Below are 21039 nucleotides of genomic sequence, written 5' to 3'. Positions count from 1 at the left end.
ACAATGGCGAAGTACTGTTGATCAATTGTTAGGTGTCGTCTTGGTCTCATGATGTCAAAATGTGAACAGCATGATGAAGAGGACTGTTTAAATACCAATTCTAACTGAACCAGGAAATGTATTGGTCGATTCATGGATCAAACACCTGTTGTGAATTTTGCCGTTCGGCTCCTTGTTAGAGAACAGCAAGTTGTGCAAAAAGTACGGAAACATTGAACAGTCGGACATGTGCATTCAAAAGTTTAGAGAAGGTCAAATTAAGTTCACCTGTAAAGGTTATAGTGCATTTTATCTTCATCCTGAAATTTCACCCGAAAGCCGAATATCCCTAACTTTCTGTGAGTAGTGTATATTGTCCTGTGCAACCCCCTACCCCTGAGTCACTCACTCAGTTTAAAGAGTTTGTGTCATGGGCTGACGCCCCATGGGAACAAATCATTTTTTAAAGTACGTTGGGCGGGCGACGGCTCCGGGGGTGGATGGCCTGGGTGATGGTGATTCGTGCAGCAGAATGCATAGCTAACAAAGGAGAAATGTAATTGCGCACATAGTGAATTTCTGCATTGATGAACCTCAAAGTCTTTCAATTTCCAGCTGTTTACTTTCGCTCTTGGATCTTTGTTTTGGTTCCATGTTTGATGCCTTCCCAACCTCGGAACAACGCTACCATACATGTTTTTCTTGCCAAAATATTTCAAGGCATGTACGTTGCCTGCAATTCTACTGGCAGGGTTACCCAGGCAGAAGGCCAAAGATGTTCACGTGTATCTTTAAGGAAGCCAGTTTCAACCTTAACATGTCTTTTGGCCCTATTGAAGTGGAGGGAGATTCCCAAGTTTTTTTATTACAACAAAGTTAAGCCTTTATTGGGAATTTTCTGAAAGATGCGTTGGTATATTCACATGCCCTTTTCCATATACATAAGCATATTCCCTCTATCTATTCCATTTTATTTGATTTTATTTTATTGTATTTTAGTTTATTCCATATATTTTTATTTTTATTCTATAAGTATTCGACTTACTGTATTACGTTTTAGGAGTCAGTTAGTTGGTCTATTAGAAAGAAATTTTTCCTACGACATTGTGTGTAATCACTGGGTTGCATTACATTTCACTGCATATATGTATGAAAGTATGTATATGTATGTGACGAATAAACCTCTTGAATCTTGAATCTGTATAAGCAAGAGGACAGATCGGGTGGATGAAATGTGTGATGAAATACGAATGATCTCACAACATGGGATGATATTTCGCTCATATTTCTGTGGCTATATGAATCCAACTTCCCACATTGTATACTGTTTGTGTGTGTGTGTGTGTGTGTGTGTGTGTGTGTGTGTGTGTGTGTGTGTGTGTGTGTGTGTGTGTGTGTGTGTGTGTGTGTGTGTGTGTGTGTGTGTGTGTGTGTGTGTGTGTGTGTTCAATATGGCAATAAAGGGGAAGTAATAGGAAGGAAGTGGGTTCCCTCATTAAGCAGATGGTTTGATTCATCTGAGCAGCACGAGCCCATTACTGCTTCTGTCTTTTAATGAACGCCAACATGATCTGTCAACAGACACATTTAGAACAAGGATCTAGTAAACCCTGAAGTTTACTGTATATGTATAAGCAAGTGTCCCCGCATCCTCACGCAACCTCAGTCTCGCTTCACGGTCTTAAGTCCACGTGAGAAAATTATAATAATACACACGTAACAATACAATTTCAATTTAATAATAGTCCCTCTCGACCTGTTTCCCATGGATACCTCTCATCAAATGTCAAGGGTTTATGTTTAAGATATTATGGTTTATCCTAATTGAAGATTAATTACAGAGGTAAAAATGTTAATATTTAACTTACTAGACTTAATAGACTGTATATATATATATATATATATATATAGACCGTATATATACTGGATATAAATACATATACCCTGTGTGTTTATATACACTCACTGGCCACTTGTTTTAGCTACACCTTGCTATTACCGGGTTGGACCCTTTTGCCTTCAGAACTGCCTTAATTCTTGGTGGCATAGAGGTGTTGGGAACAATCCACAGAGATTTTGGTCCATGTTGACATGATAGCATCACGCAGTTTCTGCAGATTTGTCGGCTGCACATCCATGATGCCAATCTACCGTTCCACCACATCCCAAAGGTGCGCTATTGGATTGAGATCTGGTGACTGTGGAGGCCATTGGAGTACAGTGAACTCATTCATGTTCAAAAACCAGTTTTAGATGATTTGAGCTTTGTGACATGGTGCATTATCCTGCAGGGATTCTTCCCCATTCTGATGCTTGGTTTGAACTTCAGCAAGTCATCCTCACCATGTCTCCATGCCTAAATGCAATGAGTTACTGCCATGTGACTGGCTGATGAGCTATTTGTGTTAACAAGCAATTGAACAGGCGTACCTAATAAAGTGGCCGGTGAGTGTATATATATATATATATATATATATATATATATATATATATATATATATATATAGTGTATAGTGTATATATGTATATTGTTCTACCTGACTTCAACTTGCCAATCTGTAGTCTTTAAAATGATCAACAATCTGTTGCTTTGTCAACAACATTCAAGTATAACAATGAATAGAACCAATTATTAGACAACTCTGTTATCTTTTAGGTAATTAGCTATAAAGCCTTTCCTTAGCGCTCCCACCTCTTGGTGTAGTTCATCCATGAGGCTCCCAACAGTTTCCCACATAGTCCTCTGAGTTGTTCGCTTGACATAGATAATATATTCCAGCAAAAAATAAACATGTGAAAGTGTAATCCAATATACTGTAAAGTATGTATATATATATATAGTAGCTACTGTACGTAGGTGCAAAAATGCTCAATAGGAAAATTTACAAGATTCCAAAGAGTTTTCTATGTAACTTATACATCCAGGTTCAAGACGAGGGTTGGTGTGATGAGACAGCCCAACAGGAGCGTTAATGTGTTTTGCGGACTTCCACGTACTGTAATTAACGTTCACCCAATGTATTATTTCAAATCAATCCACATTTGTTACTAGTAGGGATTATCTGTTCGCCAAGGCACTTCTCTCAGATAGTTGAAAGCCAATTCTTCTCGTCATTTCAAAGGTCAAATAGTTTTTTCACAAATTCACAGAAATCCATCTTTGGATTGAAACAGCAACAGGCATTCAAGCTCATAATGGTATATATATATACTGTACGTATGTCCTGGTTTCTGTTTGTTAATATTGTTGGTCATACATGTATATGCCCAGGCCTGCGGTTGTTTAGTAGTGTGTATTTGCTTGTGTGTGTGTGTGTGTGTGTGTGTGTGTGTGTGTGTGTGTGTGTGTGTGTGTGTGTGTGTGTGTGTGTGTGTGTGTGTGTGTGTGTGTGTGTGTGTGTGTGTGTGGCTTTTCTTGTGTGTCTATGCGTGCCATAACACCCGACAGCCCCTGGGCTCCCCTGGGCAAGGTAGGGGTCACCTAGTACTCTGCAAAAGTCATAGAGGAAGAACACCTAGTGTGTGTGTGTGTGTGTGTGTGGGTGTGTGTGTGTGTGTGTGTGTGTGTGTGTCCTGCGGGGTTTATGGTCAAGACAGAGGTCAGTTTGTTAGTCACTAAAATATTGTACAACAATGTACAAGGGAGCTGCCCTTACTCACCTTGACTGTGTGTGTGTGTGTGTGTGTGTGTGTGTGTGTGTGTGTGTGTGTGTGTGTGTGTGTGTGTGTGTGTGTGTGTGTGTGTGTGTGTGTGTGTGTGTGTGTGTGTGTGTGTGTGTGTGTGTGTGTGTGTGTTTGGGAACAGGTATTTGGGTATTGGTTAGGGATGCACAGATGCCACTATTTCCTACTGCCACCTACTACCAGATTCCTACATTTCCTGCACTGTACTAGTTGCGGAAGGCATCCGTTACTTGACTAAATTCTGTTAATAATAATAGAATTATATTCATGATTTTCCATTACAGACATCTAACACGAACCTAAACAGTATGTCAAAGAGCAGATATTCATATAGTTATCTCATTTTGGCACTGGGGTTCGGGTTGTTTTCCCTCCATCTTTGTCTTTTTTATACGGTTCTGCTCCTTTCAGTCGCTTGGTAAGTGTCAGTTTGTGCCCAATTTACTTTGACTTTACTTCTGTGGACTTTACTTCACTTCCGTTGGCAGTAATTGCTGTGATCCTTATAGGGCTACAGATTTATTTTGCCTTTCGTAATTTCACGGCAGCTAGGCTAGCTGATCCCCAATGCAGCCTTTACATTGAGCTAACACAGTTAGCATGCAGCCCATCGCTATATCTGTACACAACTCACAGGGATGAAATTAGTACCGACTGTCTCATCTAAATCTGGGTAAGACAGACCAAAAATTGGAGTATCCCTTTAAGTGGAAAGGAAGTAGCAAAATTCCTCGGGGAGGAGCATCAGAGGCAGTAACCAGGGTCAATGTCACACCAACCCAAAGGAAAGAAACCCTTCCATCTCGGTTGCTAGAGGAGAAATACAGTCACAATTGAACCAGAGTCCAAAATATTGTTCTTTCCCTCGTTGATGGTTTCTGCTCTCTCGCCGTAAAAGCAGCAGTAGTAATCTGTGGTACGCGTCACAACATAATTGGTTATCTCTCTCAGCCTCCCACACCCTCCTAACCACATAAGCACACAGAGAGAGGCCTGGTTGGGCGTTGGGAGCTGGATGTGCGGTCGAATAATAGGAGGGCTGAATGAATTGAGCACAATCTCATCTTCTTACTTTGTTTCTCGCCTATAAGACTATTTTAATATTATTTTTTTGAAGGCCACTGTTAAATTTAAACCTGTAGAGCCATTGAGGTATTTGGATTTCTTTGAACATTTACCTCTATTCAACTATAATAGGTAGATCCAATAGGTACTGTATCTATTATCTATTATTACCAAATAATAATACAAATAATACACAATAAAAGGGGAAAAAAGGGAAAAAATATAATTCAATTAACCATCTAGTTCAGATGGTTAATAGCTGACAGTATTCTACAAAAATGTCACATTTTGGAGACGGGTACTGTTATCCTGTTTTACACTTATTCCAATAAAAGATTGTCACATAAAGACTATAGTAATGAAACATTATCACATGTTCCATAAGAACATAATGAAACAACAGCAGTAGAGTGTTTGTTCTGTGCATTATATCTGTTGGGGAAACTTGTGGATGTTCTAAGCCAGTTCAAAAAGTTGATACGGGGACCGCTTGTCTATCATAACATGATCAAGACAAACCAGGAATGCCAAAACTGGATCCAACTTTAGTCCTCTAACCTCTCCAAAACGTTCCATCTTGTGAAAGCCAGTCCAATGTCAGTTCTAGTTGTAGCCTTTTCTTTGTCAGACGTTCATGTTCTGTTATGCGAGGCATGACATGTTATGTACTATTTTAATCTTTACAGAAATATCAAATTTACCACAAATATCAATAACCCCAATAAAAGGGTTCATTGGTAGGCTGCACGACATACTACGCAGGGAATCTAATCGGTCCAAGCTTCTGTAACACTGAAACTAGGTTAGCATAGACAATGCAGGATAAAGTGTAAACTTGTCATGGATGAAAAATGTGCTGAAATATTTATAGAATCTTAATTGCATGTTACCTGTAGTGTGTTGTGTGCTGTAATCTAGTTCAGTCTTACGCTAAGTGCGATTCTGTGCTTGTTAGTTGTGCATGTAAAGAAACAGGGTGGGAAATAATGGGGTGTTATCATTGTACATAGTTCCTGGTTCACCTGGATGACAAGGTCCATGCAATGGTTGAAACAGTGGAGTTGATTTAGCATGAAACAAAGAAGAACTGTGCGAGAAATCTCGAGTCAGCGAGCCATATTTGAAACAGGGCTATGACAATAAGTTCAAGTTCAAGATTCAAGAGGTTAATTGTCATATACATATACATACGGTCATACATACAGTAAGTCATGATACCTGGTAATTACGCACAATAAGCTCTAAAAGTACAAAAAAATACAAAAATGTGCGTAATGGACACGGGGTGCTCGCGCATGCGGCCGGAAGGGGCAGCACCATATCGCAATTTTGGACACATGCTGCGTTTAAAGGAAACTCTGAAAACTAACACATGCTGCGTTTAAAGGAAACTCTGGAAACTAACACACGCTGCATTTTAAAGGAATCTCTTAAAACGAACACATATTGCATCTAACCATAATATCCTATCACAGCATGGGACATTTTGTGTCATACTAACTTTATCCATCATGGTATTGTCATTCGTCTGGAAATTAAATTAAGAAATGGTTTATATATGAAATACAAGATGATAAAAGATGGTAATAGTTCTGGGAAATTTGGGGATAATACTTTCGTCAATTCAGTGCTTGGCAAATGAAAGGTTCTTCTTGTACTTGGCTGCTTCTTTTAGAGAAGCAGCCTCAGCTCACCACAATATCCATTGACCACCACACAGCAATTTAAACCCTCCCCAAAATTCAACTTCTCAAATGACAGCAAAGAAAATAACTATATTTCTCAGTCACAAGTGTTCCTAGTCTGCCATTAGTGACCACCAATTAAAGGATTTCAGCAAGGAATACCAGATGGTCGACCTCCTCTGGCTGAAAACTCTGATGAAACTCCTCTGATGTTTGAAAATGGCTGCTAAGCTCCAAACACGTGGAAATCTCAAAGTTGAATCGCAAAGTACACTTAAAGCAGTCCTGCCCACAAGCATAGTTCACAGTATACTGCCCACTCCTGGAGGGTTTTCTCCCTACACCTGCATAGTAATCCGTTAAGGAATAGTAATAGATAATAAAAGTCCTCACCAAAGAACATGGCCGCGATTGATAGATACTGATGCCAATCACTGGGTTGACTCCCAGAAAAGATCGAAAAGTACGGCTTTGGTTAAAAAAATACCCGTTTTTTCCTTTAAAGTAACTATTTGCTATCACCTTTATCACTGCATATTAGATACAAAATTTACTCATAGTAGGTCTTAAACCCCAATTCCAATGAAGTTGGGACGTTGTGTAAAACGTATATAAAAACAGAATACAATGATTTGCAAATCCTTTTCAACCTATATTCAATTGAATACACTACAAAGACAAGATATTTAATGTACAAACTGATAAACTTTATTGTTTTTTGCAAATATTCACTCATTTTGAATTTGATGCCTGCAACACGTCCTAAAAAAGCTGGGACAGGGGCAACAAAAGACTGGGAAAGTTGAGGAATGCTCAAAAAACACCTGTTTGGAACATTCCACAGCTGAACAGGTTAATTGGAAACAGGTTAGGGTTGGGGTTAGGGCCAAAGAGGAAAGGGAGCATCCAGATTGTTATCAGCACAAAGTTCAAAAGCCAGCATCTGTGATGGCATGGGGGTGTGTTAGTGCCTATGGTATGGGTAACTTGCCGGGGGCGAGAGGTTTTGGCCTTGTTGGACCACAGCCTCCTGCCAGACAGAAGTGTTTCAAACAGTTTGTGTCCGGGATGGGAGGGGTCAGCCACAATTTTACCTGCACACCTCAGGGTCCTGGAGGCGTACAGGTCCTGGAGAGATGGTCGATTGCAGCCAATCACCTTCTCAGCAGAGCGAATGACACACTGCAGTCTGCCCTTGTCCTTGGTGGTTGCAGCAACGTATGAGATGGTGTTGGAGAAGGTGAGAATGGACTCAATGATGGAGGTGTGGAAGTGCGCCATCATCGTCTTGAACTTCCTCAGCTGCCGCAATAAGTACATCCTCTGCTGGGCCTTCTTGATGATGGAGCTGATGTTCAGCTCCCTCTTCAGGTCCTGGGAGATGATGGTTCCCAGGAATCGGCAGGACTCCAGAGAGTCAACTGGGGAGTTAGACAGGGTGATGGGGGTAAATGGGGCCTGCGTTCTTCCTGATGTCGACAACCATCTCCACTGTCTTCATAGTGTTAATCTCCAGGTTGTTCTGGCTGCACCAGGTCACCAGATGGTCCAGCTCCCACCTATAGGCGGACTTATCCTCACCAGAGAGGAGCCCAATGAGGGTGGTGTCGAGTTCCAATTCATATATTGTCTATATCTATACTACATATCTGGAACAATATTTTCTTCCACGCCACTGGTAAATCCAGGTTCATCCTTATCACCTGGAGCTCTGGGGACCAGGAAGTGTGATGGGTAGCTGTCAAAACATATTGAAAGTCCCCCAGAAGTCCAGGAATTGATTGGTCTCATTATTTTCTCTTGTTTTGATTTGGTTTGATAGTCGGTTATTCTAATGTCAGCTAACTTTTTTCGTTTTCAATACTTTTCATTGCAGATCATCGCCTATCAGCCATATGGACGCTCGGTGGATTGGTGGGCTTATGGAGTGCTCCTCTACGAAATGTTGGCCGGACAGGTGAGCAGCACACACACGCAAGAACACATAAAGATGCACACATACACACACCTATACCAAATACACAATAACACATTTTGACGTACACTAGGGATATGACAAATGCATATCTGTAATATTTAATATTGGGTGGTCTTAAGTAGTCTGAATATACAAAATAACCCATTTAATAACAGCCCATATACACAAACATGTGTTTGGGCTGTAAGGGGTCAGAAAAATGTAAATTCAAATGTATGACTAAATATCAATAACAAAAAGCCCAGCCATGAATTGCATATTCTGACTCAGATGTCTAGACAATGGCCATAAAAATCAATTAAATAATTGAATAATGAAATGTCTGTTAAACGAGCACAGGCCTTGGAAGATTTTGTGTGTGTTTGCATATTAATGAATATTATACAGCAGCATATTATACACTCTCTATTATTATACCCTACCCTTTTATACCCTTATATTCTCATAGACCGGCCGACCCTAACGTCCCTAAAAAACACAATAACACATATACTGTACATACATATTGTACCTGCCCGCACATAAGCACACACATGCCATGCATACACAGATAATTCAGACACTTAAACCTACTGTACACATTCTTAGAAATATACAGATGCTAGGTCTACACACCGGGGGACAAGACCACCTTTTTAACTTAGTGTTATTACTCTGCCCATACACCGGAGGACTGTATCCACCCCATCCCCCGATATGTCACAAAAGTGCACAGCAAAAATAAATAATAAAAAGACTGTTTTGAAGCAGGTGTTATAGTTTGTTGGAATCTGTTCTTTCTTGGGAGAGACAAAGTCTGTGTGTGTAGTGTGTAATCAAGGTGGAGATCAAACGCATATCACAAGTGTTAATACATACAGCCATAGCATATCTGTCTCTCTGTGGGGTCATTAAGTTATACAGTATATAAAATAAAAGATTGAACAAATTTACTAAGATGAGGTTGAGCGTTATTCTTTGCGATCACATTTATTGTATTTTTTCTTTTTTTATATATAATACACAACATATTGCAAATAAACCACATTATTCAATGGGGATAGGACATATCAAGTTATATATCATATTATTACTTCCTTTCTATCAAAACACCAAATAAAATGCAATGCAATCAGTAAAATTAAAAGGGTCATAGCCATAACAACATCTGCAGGTTTACCTTCCAGTTTGACAATAGTTGTATGAGGTAAACCATCCAGCTGCAGAATTTTAGAAGAATCTGTCATACTAATGGCCAACAACTGCAAAAATAATGCTTTGATGTGTCCAGTAGTGCATGAGCTAAAAGGTCCCGTCTGCATCACACGCATAACAGACATATTGACGAATAAGTTAATTCATGCCTCCTTCTGTTTTGTAAGAGGAATAGATACTCTCTCTCTCTCTCTCTCTCTCTCTCTCTCTCTCTCTCTCTCTCTCTCTCTCTCTCTGTCCTCGGAGTGGGTGAAATAAGGTAAAGAGGTCACAGCACAGGCCGTCTTCTAACTGTAATCGGGCAGGGCAGCGGAGTGTAAATGAAGAATAATGCATTCCATTGGCTGTCAAAACAGCCTGATTATGGTTCCTGATGAGAACCGCAGTGAGGCTATTCCCTCCGCCCGGCCGGCTTCACTTCTATCGCTCTCTTGTTCACACACCATCACCACTCCTCCTCAGCCTCATCAGGCTGCTTATTGTTCTTTCTCCTATTCTGCCTTTCCTTAACCTCACTTTCACCAGGACTTTGTTACTTCCTTTTCAAAGTATAAACTTGTACTTTGACAATAAATTTGAATTGGAGATGACATAGTTTAGATGCACAACTGAAGTAGGTTTGAAACAGCATGGCCAGTTAGGGCTGTGCGATATGGACAAAGCCTTATATCCCGATATAGGTCATTTCATATCTCGATAATGATATATAACGCTATATAGCACATTTTCTGTATATTGAAACTTTTAAAGCCTGAAGCTGTGGGAAACTCCTAAAATTGACATTAGATGGAATCCGGAAAGGAACCGTTGTCAAATGCACATTGCTTAATGGCTATTGGCTTAATGGCTATTGGTATTATGTCTATACGCAAAAGATTCAGAGATCCCTGTGTTTTTCACATCCTGCAATTGTCCTGAAATTGTCACCCAATCGTTTTTGCCAAACGTCCCATCAATACACATGTAAACTGGAATCCAGAACCTAGGTTAGCGTTAGTAATGTGTGCACCTACACACGGTCCATCATTAACTTCAGTTGTCCCCCCCAGCCGCCCTTTGACGGTGAGGACGAGGATGAGCTGTTCCAGTCCATCATGGAGCACAACGTGTCCTACCCCAAGTCCTTGTCCAAGGAAGCCGTCTTCATCTGCAAAGGGGTGAGTCCATCATCACCAGCGGAAGATCTCAGCATACAGTAGTTACCACGTTTACTCCAATGTGGATTCCGCCACACTCTATGGTCACAGGGTATGCCTGCTTATCGGGAAGGGGTTGTTTTTACATTTATACTATGTCAATACAACAACTTAATACTCATCAACATCAACAAAACCCGTGTTAGCTGAGATGAGAGCATGTGTTCAGGTGTTCCCTTTTTCATTTTTACCACAGGGGTTTTTAAGGAATTTTATTATAGCAGGTTGCGTCGGGGCCAGGGGTCAACATCGAATGATTCCGTTGAACAGCAGTGTTACACATGGGAGGGGGATTCCATTCTGGCCTATAAGATGATTTTATAAACCATCTAAAAAATGTTTTCCCACAAAAACTGTGCTGAAATCCTAGTGTCCTCGTGCCTATACATGTTAAATTTCAAGTTTCCCTGTATTTTCTTTTGCAAAGGCCGATACATAGTGGCCAAGATGGACACAGTGCTGTGTTTTCATGTGCTTTGTTGGCTGCAAAAGCACCGGCAGACAAAATAACATTCCGCCCCCCATATTATTTTTGTCCCGATGCAGCCCTATGGCATTCTGGCAGCATACAGTTGATTGAATCCAACTTTATTATCGTGAAAAACAGCTTCAGAGCAGGCTGGATCGGTCATGCAGAATCCAGTCCAGAACCATCGGAGTTTGACACCCCTGCTGTAAAAAGCTCTTTGTAAGTGTAACTGTGAGGACAGCTATAAAAACTAACCTAACTCGACCAGTTTTACCATTAACCTTTCATATTAGATATATTTCCCTTGGCATGCTGGGAAACCCTCTACAGTAAACCAGACCATATGTCACATACTGCTCTGCGATATGATATCTTCATAATAAGTATTTTTGTGTATTTATAGCCAGTGTGATGTATTCAGCATAGAGGTTACACCACACATTTGTGAATAACTTCATCAGTGTTTTAGGAGTTGGACTCCATCTCTTCTAGTCTTTCTTCTTTTATTCGCAGATTTAAAAAAAAAAACACGATAAGGATGACATTTGTTTTCTTTTTTCGGGAGCTCACAGGTTTCCTTTCCTCTCTCTACTCACTTCCCGTCTCATCTCTTTATTCATAATTTAAACCTTTCTGAGAAATAGCGATGTGACTGAGGAACAGAGGCCACAATGTGCCTATGTTCCTTTCAGGGTTCCTCTGAGGCTTGACTTAATGCTTTTGCTGCGTATACACGGTTGACGGTAGCCATTGTTGGAAAATATTTTCAACCATTTATGACAGAAGAATTCAGTCTCCTGAGATTCCTTTTGAATCTACCACATAGAGCTGCTCAGGGACTTAAAATAATCACAGGCAAAAATGTTGGTGCAAAACAACTATGAATATTTAAACTGTTTGATAAACCTTAAAGAAATATAGCAACCGGTTAAAGTCTGCTACTACTGTAGCATGTTCCTGTCAGCTGGTATCAGCTTGATAGTAGGGATGCACTGATAGTGAAATTCTGGGCCAATACGATGTTTAAAATAACAACTTGGCTGATAGCTGATGCCAATACAGATGTTTTTTTCCTTTGTTTGTTTATTTTGTTTTTGTTGTATTCCCCCTTTCCCTTGTGCCAGGGAAACAAAGTCTTCATTCTAAAAAAATAACTGAACTGTTATAAAGTCTTTCAGCCCTTCATCACACTATCTTTGAATGAGCACAAATGTAATCATACAAATGTATGAAACAGCCTCAGTCTTGCCTCAAGCTTCTCCATAATGAAATTACATGAGATTAAATTAAATTAAATTAGTAGAAATGCTCCTCGCACCCCGTCACAAAATCTTGGAGGTGCGCGACTTTGTGTAGGTTCTCTACGCCCCATGGTGCCACCCCCTGGTGATGTCATTAGCTTTTATTTTATAAATGAATCAATGATTGTTTGTTGAGGTTAACAACTATTGAATAAGGAAATTGCTTGAAATTTGCATCCCTAGTTTGAATGTATTGGTAAGCTAGAACTGTCTCTCAGCATGGCACTGGAAGAAACCACATGGGGCTTCAGCCACCGGGGGCATTTTGGGACGAACTCTGGGTCCCTGCTCCTCAGAGGGGAGGGGGGGGGGTTGTGTAAGACACAGTTGGAAAGGGTACTTACTTCTAGGAGAGATTGAATCTTTGACGTAACCGAATCACAAATACATGTATCTGTTCCAGTGTTGCATATTAGATGAACTAGTTATTTGTCTTTCTGGGCTTACTGCATCACATACACAATGTGCCCTCCATTTATATGACGCTCTCCAAACATCCTTGGCCAATACTTGCTCTCATATAGGAATCTATGTCAATGCTCGCCGAACAAGATATCGACCAAATCGGGAAGTGTCTGACAGCAGAGGGCAGCCACGTGGAATCTTTCAGCGCTTTTTGTCATGTCTGCATTCATGAATCAAAGGCTCGGTAAAACAGCATTGCCGTTGCGGGTGTGACTCGAGTGTATTTCGGACCGATTAGGCCGTGGAAGGAGCGGCGCATTACCACGTCGTGGCCGAGACATTCTCTCAGATGACCGCCTGCGCTAAATTAAGACCTGTGAGTAGTCTCTGCAGATCAGAGGTTAAAGTCTTTGTTGAAAATATGTGGTTCAGTCAGTCAGCGTGTATTTTTACCTGCAATTTTCTGCTTTCAAAGGAGACAAATCTGATATTCCTGTCCTTTATCTGCATATATTACATACATCGCAGAGTCACTGTGACTAAATGTTTCTGCTTAAGTGAGCAGCTTGGTGTTGTTGTGTTTTCATTGAAAAGGCAGAGCTTTGAGGTACTCTATTCTCAATGAAAGAGTTCTGCGTTTGATTAGATGCTTTGTCATGGGGGAAGGCGGTTTTCCCAGACTCTCAAGAATAAACGAGCCTTGAGGGGACTGTGTGTGTGTGTGTGTGTGTGTGTGTGTGTGTGTGTGTGTGTGTGTGTGTGTGTGTGTGTGTGTGTGTGTGTGTGTGTGTGTGTGTGTGTGTGTGTGTGTGTGTGTGTGTGTGATCCACACAACTGGAACAGACAATTGACAATTGTATTGTTCATGCTCCCCACTTTTCAGTAAGACACCCCATGTTCCCTCCATCTGTGTATCTCTCTCTCTCTCTCTCCATCACTGTGCCATTTGAAGACCCTAACTCTAAAATCAGCACCGTGTTAAGAAAGTTTGACTGACAGACAAAGGACGAAAAATTGCCGCTCTGAAAATTTGAGACACAATGGATTCATTGGTGTGGAGGTATTGGTAGAAGGATTGATCCAATATCCCCCAATTTTGCTGAAGGAACAATCACCTGTTCCCATTTGCTATTGCATTGAGATATATGTACTTGATTAATGTCCATACTTGCACAAAGTTGCATTTTAGTGAAGTCACTTGACATCATCCTACAACCATTTCTATACTGATGTGCGTATGAAGCCAAGGATGCATGAATGATTTCCCCCCCAAAATATCAAGAATTTATCAGTTGTTAATTTGGCAAATCTGCTTTCCAAAAACACAAATATGTTCTTAAGAAGAGAATAACATTATTCAGCAAGGATGTTTTGCAACTTAACTATTCTGAGAGTTGCGGCCATAGTCTGGTGCAGGGGGACAAACTTCAGTTGTAAGGCTAGAGTATATATTCTCATATTGTTTGAATATGAGGGACGGGACACAAGTTCTGATTGGGGTACTTGTCATTTCCCATCTTGACTACTGTAACGCTCTTCTGGCTGGACTACCTGCCTGTTCCATCCGACCTCTACAGCGCATCCAGAACGCAGCAGCCTAACCCTAGTGTTAGCCCGTCTAACCCTAACCCTAACCCGTCCCTCATGTTACTTCCCCCCTTCAATCACTTCACTTGCTTCCCATCTCTGCTCGGATCAAATTTAAGACGCTGGTGCGCTCCTACAAGGCCGTCCATCGAACTGCTCCTCCATATCTCCAATTACCGGTCAGGTTCCAGACTCGTTCGCTCTGCTCCTCCACCCTTGCAGGCTGCCTCGCTCCTCCGCCACTACGTGGTCTCAAGGGTCGTTTATCTCAGTTGCAACTCTTCTGTCTCTAAATTACAGTGATATAATATAATAATATAATGACATAATGTAATGTACTGAAAGAGACTCAAATGAGGAAAATAGGCCAACAGAAAGACATGCAGACAAACAGAAAGGTAGATGTTAAATAAAACACACAAAGTGACTTTGAAACAACATTAATAGATGTCTTAATAGGTCAACAGCCAGCCAACCAGCCAGACACACAGACGTCCTTTCGTGTCTTAGTGAATAGTCAGAGCTGTGAAGAGACGGAGAGCTGTAAATGACTGTCTCCCTCCTCTGCGTAGAGGGGGTGCCTCTGTAGCACTTTTTCCACTATGGATGCCCTGAATTGTATGTATCGGTAATAGTCTTGGAAAATCATGGCACTATTTTCATATGTGGTGATTCTCTGACTAGGGATGCATAGATGTCTGTTTTATGTACAATACTCTATTCTGGGCATTTTCTTTCACTTTATTGTAGAGAGAGACAGGAAATGTGGGGTGGAGAGACGCACCCTAAATCACTGCAGGCTGGATTCGAACCTGGCTCACTGCAGCCATTTTGCCTACTTTGTACAGTAAGAGCCACTTGAAGAGGGCTGTCCCAGCCAGTTGACAGCCGAATTGCAACCAGCTTCCAGCCAGTTTCCAGCCACTTACCAGGCAGCTCCCAATGGGCTGCCAACTGGCTGAATTTCTGGAATCATATTTCAGAGAGAGATTTCAGATTTTCACCCCTAACCTATTGCCTGAGATTTTGTCCTTTGTACCCTGATCAGAGGTCATCTTTCAAAGTTCAAAATAGTTTATTTGTCATATGAATGAGAACAGGTTTTAATGCTTTAATCTACTTTAATCTACATGTTTGACAGCTTTTTAATTTCAAAATGGAAGCTGTTTTTTATTTACATTTTTTAAATTACAAAGTTCAATAGCTTTGTAATGAGAGCACTCAAACTAGGTCTAGGTAATTATAGTTTCAAGTTCATTATCAAATTCTTGATAACATCATTGCCAGTAATGGCATTCTTAGTCTCAGAGCCAAGCCAACTTTACATAATACGTAAAATAAAGGCATTTGAATCACTACGATTAAAATAAAAAAGCATTTAAAAACAGAATTTAAAGAGTATTTTAGCAGTTTTTAAAGACAACATTTAACAAATATAAAATGGAAAGGAGTGGTATAGTATAAGTAATATAAAAGTATTTACTTAAGAGAAAGACGCGTTGAGCTTGAAGTGATAATCAAAATGCATAGTTGGCTAGCATCAGGCACACTGAAAAGGAAAGAACCATTGGTACATCATCCACAAGCGAAGTCCTGGCAGAACATCGGTACAGGTGGGACAGTCCCGCGTGAGGTTCGGAGAAAGTATAGCGCTTAATATTTATCATTGGGATTTTTTTTGGACAGGTCCGGAAGATGAACCGTTACCACTGTGCGTGGTGTGTTCCGAGATTTTACCAAGCCGCTTAAATTTTTCGATAATAAACTCAAGGAGTAAGGGCAGGAAGAAAGTCATCGAAATGTCATGTATGGGCACCGAGTACGCAAGGCAGCGGAACCGTCCTATCAGGTCGCCCAACTCATAGCCAAGCCTGGTAGGCCGCATACAATCTGGGAGAATTGAATTCTTCCTGCCACAAAAGTGACCTGTGGCGGTGATGTTGGGAGAGAAGGCGTGCAAGCCAATCAACCTCATCTCATTGTCTGATAACTCAATCAAACGCAGGATTGACGAGGTGGCAGATGGCAGTCAGAAGAGCTGATAACGAGCGTGCGAGAGAGTCTTTTTTTATGTCCCTTCACTGTGATCAAACGTGTCAAAGAGCACCTGCATGGTTTAAGGATCAAGCTGCGCGAATACTTCCCCATCCCAGATGTGCAGTGCAGCTGGATCAAAACCCCTTCGCCAGCCACAGTGACAAGACCCTCTCATGTCTGAGCGCAAAAGAGAAGGACGGTCTTGTGGATCTCTCCTGCGACAGCACATTGAAAGTGGCTTTCTCACAGAAGAACCTGACAAACTTTTGGCTTCATGTTGCTTTTGATTATCCCGATCAGTCCAACAGAGCTACGCGATTTTTGATGCCTTTCCCATCTACATATCTCTGTGAGACTGGTTTGTCAGCGCTTGTAGCATTGAAAACAAAATACAGGAATAAACTGAAGGTTGAGCCAGATCTTTGCCTGAGACTGTCGTCCCTTAAGCCAGACATCAAGCATTTGGTCTCTGCCTTGCAACATCAGCCTTCTCATTGGGTGAGTTAATATCAATGTGCTGCTATTATTGTTTGTTTTATCAGCGCTGGCATGAGTCAATAGGCTACATTCAAAACACTGCGCTCTTCAGACAGTGCTTACTAGATACCGTTACAAACGTTACGCGAAAGTTCCACAGATATAATAATATATATTTTGAACCCACCTCTTTTTTTGTTTTACCACTACTGCACTGTATGTATGAGAATGCATATCATTGTTAAATTATACGTCCTCTGAGAACGTATGGTTTGGCTCCCGTATTACTCATGTTCGGATGTGGGCCGCAAACACTTTTGAGATTTTCAAGTGGACCGTGAGCTCGAAAAGGTTAGGAACCGCTGGTCTTATAGGTCGTCCACAGGACAGAGTTATTGCAGCAGTTCTTGATGATTAACAATTTAATAAAGAGTTGCATTGCAAGTTGAGAAGTTGAACTCCGCTTGCAGACTAACTCTGTCCTAGATGCAATGGCACAAATACTCTGTGTTGTATGCCCAGCATGCTGACAAAAAAGAAAAGTATTGCATTTATATTTGTTTTGATATTTCCAATGTATTTTTATGTAAATTAAAACTACTGTTACACACAGTGTTTTTTCATTAGTTTCATTCAATTAGAAAATTTCATGGCACCAATGGAAATCATCTGCCTTAAGCTGCTGGCTGGATATATTCGATTCTATTGGTCCAAGACCAGATTTAAATTAGAGTATATCCAGCTAGCAGCTTAAGGGAGATGTTTTCCATTGGTGCCATGAAATTTTCTTTTTTCCACTACACAGTACAGGATCTAAATAAGGAGCAAATGGCTCCTGAAGGTTAGTCCCCTAACCTTCTGAATCTGGAAGCTTAACAGTCCCTAAAAGAGCTTTTGCTTTCTTTTTCTACCGTACCCAGGAAGTGTGGAGATGATGCATAACAGGAGGACACCAAACCTGCAACCCTTAGTTTTTATACATAGTTTAGGCATGTTCTGGTTACATCACTTGCTGAATTTTGGGTCCTGGCTTTCCATTCCAAAGAAAACTACTGGAAATAAGTTGCTATTATGCATCAACTAAGTTTGGTACTCCTGTTCCCTCGGAATGTACCATCTCACTTGCAGTGACTTTCTTGACTTTTCCTGACTTTTTTGGGATCAGCTTTTCAATGCATTATTGCTGCATGGTCCCAGCCTCAAATGTGAAATGAAAAATACTACATTTGCATTCTGAAACATCACTTGAGCTTTCTAAACAGGCTAAAATTACCTCGTTGCATAGTTGTCAGTCAGGCTCTGTTTCTTGATATGCAATTTGCCTTTGGAGCTTATTTGTTGTTGAGTTTTAAAACAGAACTTCCTGTGACAGCTGTTGAAGACATATGATAAACACAGGGATGGGGGCTGTTTTCAAGGCTTTGACTGTTGCTCTCCGCTTAGCCCGGAGGGGTAATTTCTCATTGCGTGACCTCGAAAGTGTTCTTCCAGCAGTAATGTTTTCGACGGTCGTGAGAGAATGTTGATTTCCTCATCTTGCTGTTTGATTTCCCCATCGTGTTTTGCTGTCTCGGAACCTTTAAAAGCTGTTTTTAACAGTGATTGCTCATAAATTTCACTCAAGACACTTTTAGTGTCTTTCTTTCCTGTTGGGTGTTCAATTGATCTCCTATGAAGCAAGCCTTCACTACTGAATGTCTGCTCTGTTCTCTCCAGTTTATCCACCGTCATCCTAATTTAAGTATTAGTGGTAAGAAAAATATATATTCTTGGATATTATCAAAAGGCATTTCAATGAGTAAAACCTTAGCAGTGGTCAGTTTAATCTGTGCATATCAGTTTTCTTCCTGTGTTAGTCATAGCTCTGTACTGTCTAAAATCAGTACAGCACAGAACCACCTTTCCTGTGTGAACACATAAGGTCCGGGTCACTGGGTTCTTTCTGTATTTTGTAATCATTGCCCTCTGCGTTGTTTCTGCATATCTGCGAGTCATTGAAAACTCTTAAAAAGTATTAAAGTAATTGAGTTGAAATTGAGCGCATTCATTTGCATTAAAAGTATGGAATTCAGTTGGCAAAAATGTATTATTTCAGAGTGTATGTTCTTTTGGCAACAGATATACAATTTGAAGAGGAACTTTTGCTCCTGAAAAATATTGGTCTTAAATCTAGGTCATGGTGGCAATCACATGTCTTGGAATGTTGTTGAATACAACTTGCACAGTACTGTAGATTATATACATTAACCAGCTTATTTTACATGCATCTACTCCCCAACGCTAAATCCGTTATTACTTACTCACAGCTGTGAAAATAATAATTTAAAAAAACATGTAAAATCATAAGGATTAGTAATTTCCCCCTGGGATTATTAAAGTATTTCTGATTCTGATTCTGATTCTGATTGCTGCTAACTGCCTTGGTCACACAGGTGTAAATCACCCTCTTTTTTTTTCGCCGAAACTGAGCGACAAAGTGTGTGAGGTTAGTACCACTCGTAGACGGAAGCTGTAGTAGATGTTGTTTCCAGTGATTCCTTCTCACATTATGGACTAACCACCGTGTGTTGGGCGGGTTGACCTGACCGAGGTTATGTTCTTACTCCCTGTGGTTGCTTCAAACTTGGTTTACAACACTTTTTGTGCACCTTTACGCATGCATTGTACTGAGGTCTCAATGTGCCAAGGCTTTTGGCATTATTCATATTGAATGTCAAAAATAATTTGGACAGAATACAATGACTTCTTAGGAGATCCATTCACAACACAGACCCGAACCGACTCTTCTGACTCGCATTCACTGGGCAGAATAAAAAGAACGAGTCTGAAAGTCAAACAACTCTTTACTCATCTAAAAAAAGGGGGGCGAATCTTTTATGACTGCGAATGGTCCTCACTTTCAGTATGAAACATATTCCAAAGAACACCGAAATGCTATTCGGGCTGCCACTGATGAATTTGTACTGTAAGCTTTCCAATTTTGATCTTGCAACACAAGCGCTCTTTTCCATTATTTATTTTTATAAAAGTGGAATTTGATTTGAAACATTTTCCCGGCACACTAGTGGCTGAAAAACACTGCTTTGGAATACATTTGGAGCTGCTTAAAATTTCCTTAAGATATCTCGTTGAGGAGTTTGTATGGGGAATCAAACCTCTGACCCTTAATGAACTAGTTACCTCGGTATCCACGGTTACGTATGGCGACAAGCCCCTCCTGTCCAGCCCGAGGTGCGTTCGTGAGTGTTGGCATGCATTTCCGAGCGCTTTGAGAAGAATTTCCGCCGCTCCTGCCTCTCATCGTTTCTCAGAGTTGCTCTGTTTTAATCGCTCAGTTGAAGCGTCGCTGTCGTGGCGTGTCGCACATCAAGACCAAGCAAAGGCGACAGTTACTCCTTGGCATACGCTGCGTGGATTATGCATTGAGCAAATCTCACACACTCTCACGCCCGCGACTCGCGGGTGGCTTGATTCTGGGGGGAAGCATCGTCTCTCAGAATTTCAACCAGCGTCAGCTAAAAGAGGCGCCACTTTTCATGGCGGATTCCAGCACGTGGCTAAGTCGTGTTGTCCTTGTGTCGTAATACAGAACGCCAGCAGGTTGCCATTCTGGAAGCTCACTGAGTACTTGGAAGCTCTGGCTCCCTCCCAAGCATATTCAATCGGGACACATCGCCGTGCTAGCATGGGCGATGTCGGATGGAATGATTTGGTCGGTAAAAAATAAAATTAAATAAACACCCGCATACGCTAGCAGTGGGCGGACCCTTGATGTTTCACCGTGAGTCGGAAAACCCTGTCAGTTACGCTACTTATTTTCTGTGCCTACTTGTATCGCTTCATGTTGTCTGTTAGTGTCACGTGGAGATTGGCTTCATTACCTTCATGTAAAAAACGGAAAGAGCCACACTAAGGCTACGTTTACACTTCAAGCCTTAGCGTTCAATTCGGATTCATTGCTCAGTTCCGATTTTCTTGTTTG

General features: G+C 40.9%; 1 protein-coding gene across 1 annotated transcript in view; it reads left to right on the top strand.

Moving 5' to 3' along the window:
• prkcaa (protein kinase C, alpha, a) overlaps positions 1-21039 on the top strand; it is a 209731-nt gene that overhangs the window by 165302 nt on the left and 23390 nt on the right. The window contains exons 14-15 of the mRNA XM_079999133.1: positions 8290-8370; positions 10635-10742. Of these exons, the coding sequence (XP_079855259.1) occupies positions 8290-8370; positions 10635-10742 (189 nt within the window). The remainder of the gene's footprint in view (positions 1-8289; positions 8371-10634; positions 10743-21039) is intronic.

The sequence above is a fragment of the Zeus faber genome (genome assembly GCF_960531495.2).
Source record: "Zeus faber genome assembly, chromosome: 4".
NCBI lineage: Eukaryota > Metazoa > Chordata > Actinopteri > Zeiformes > Zeidae > Zeus > Zeus faber.
This window is presented reverse-complemented; position numbering and strand designations above follow the sequence as displayed.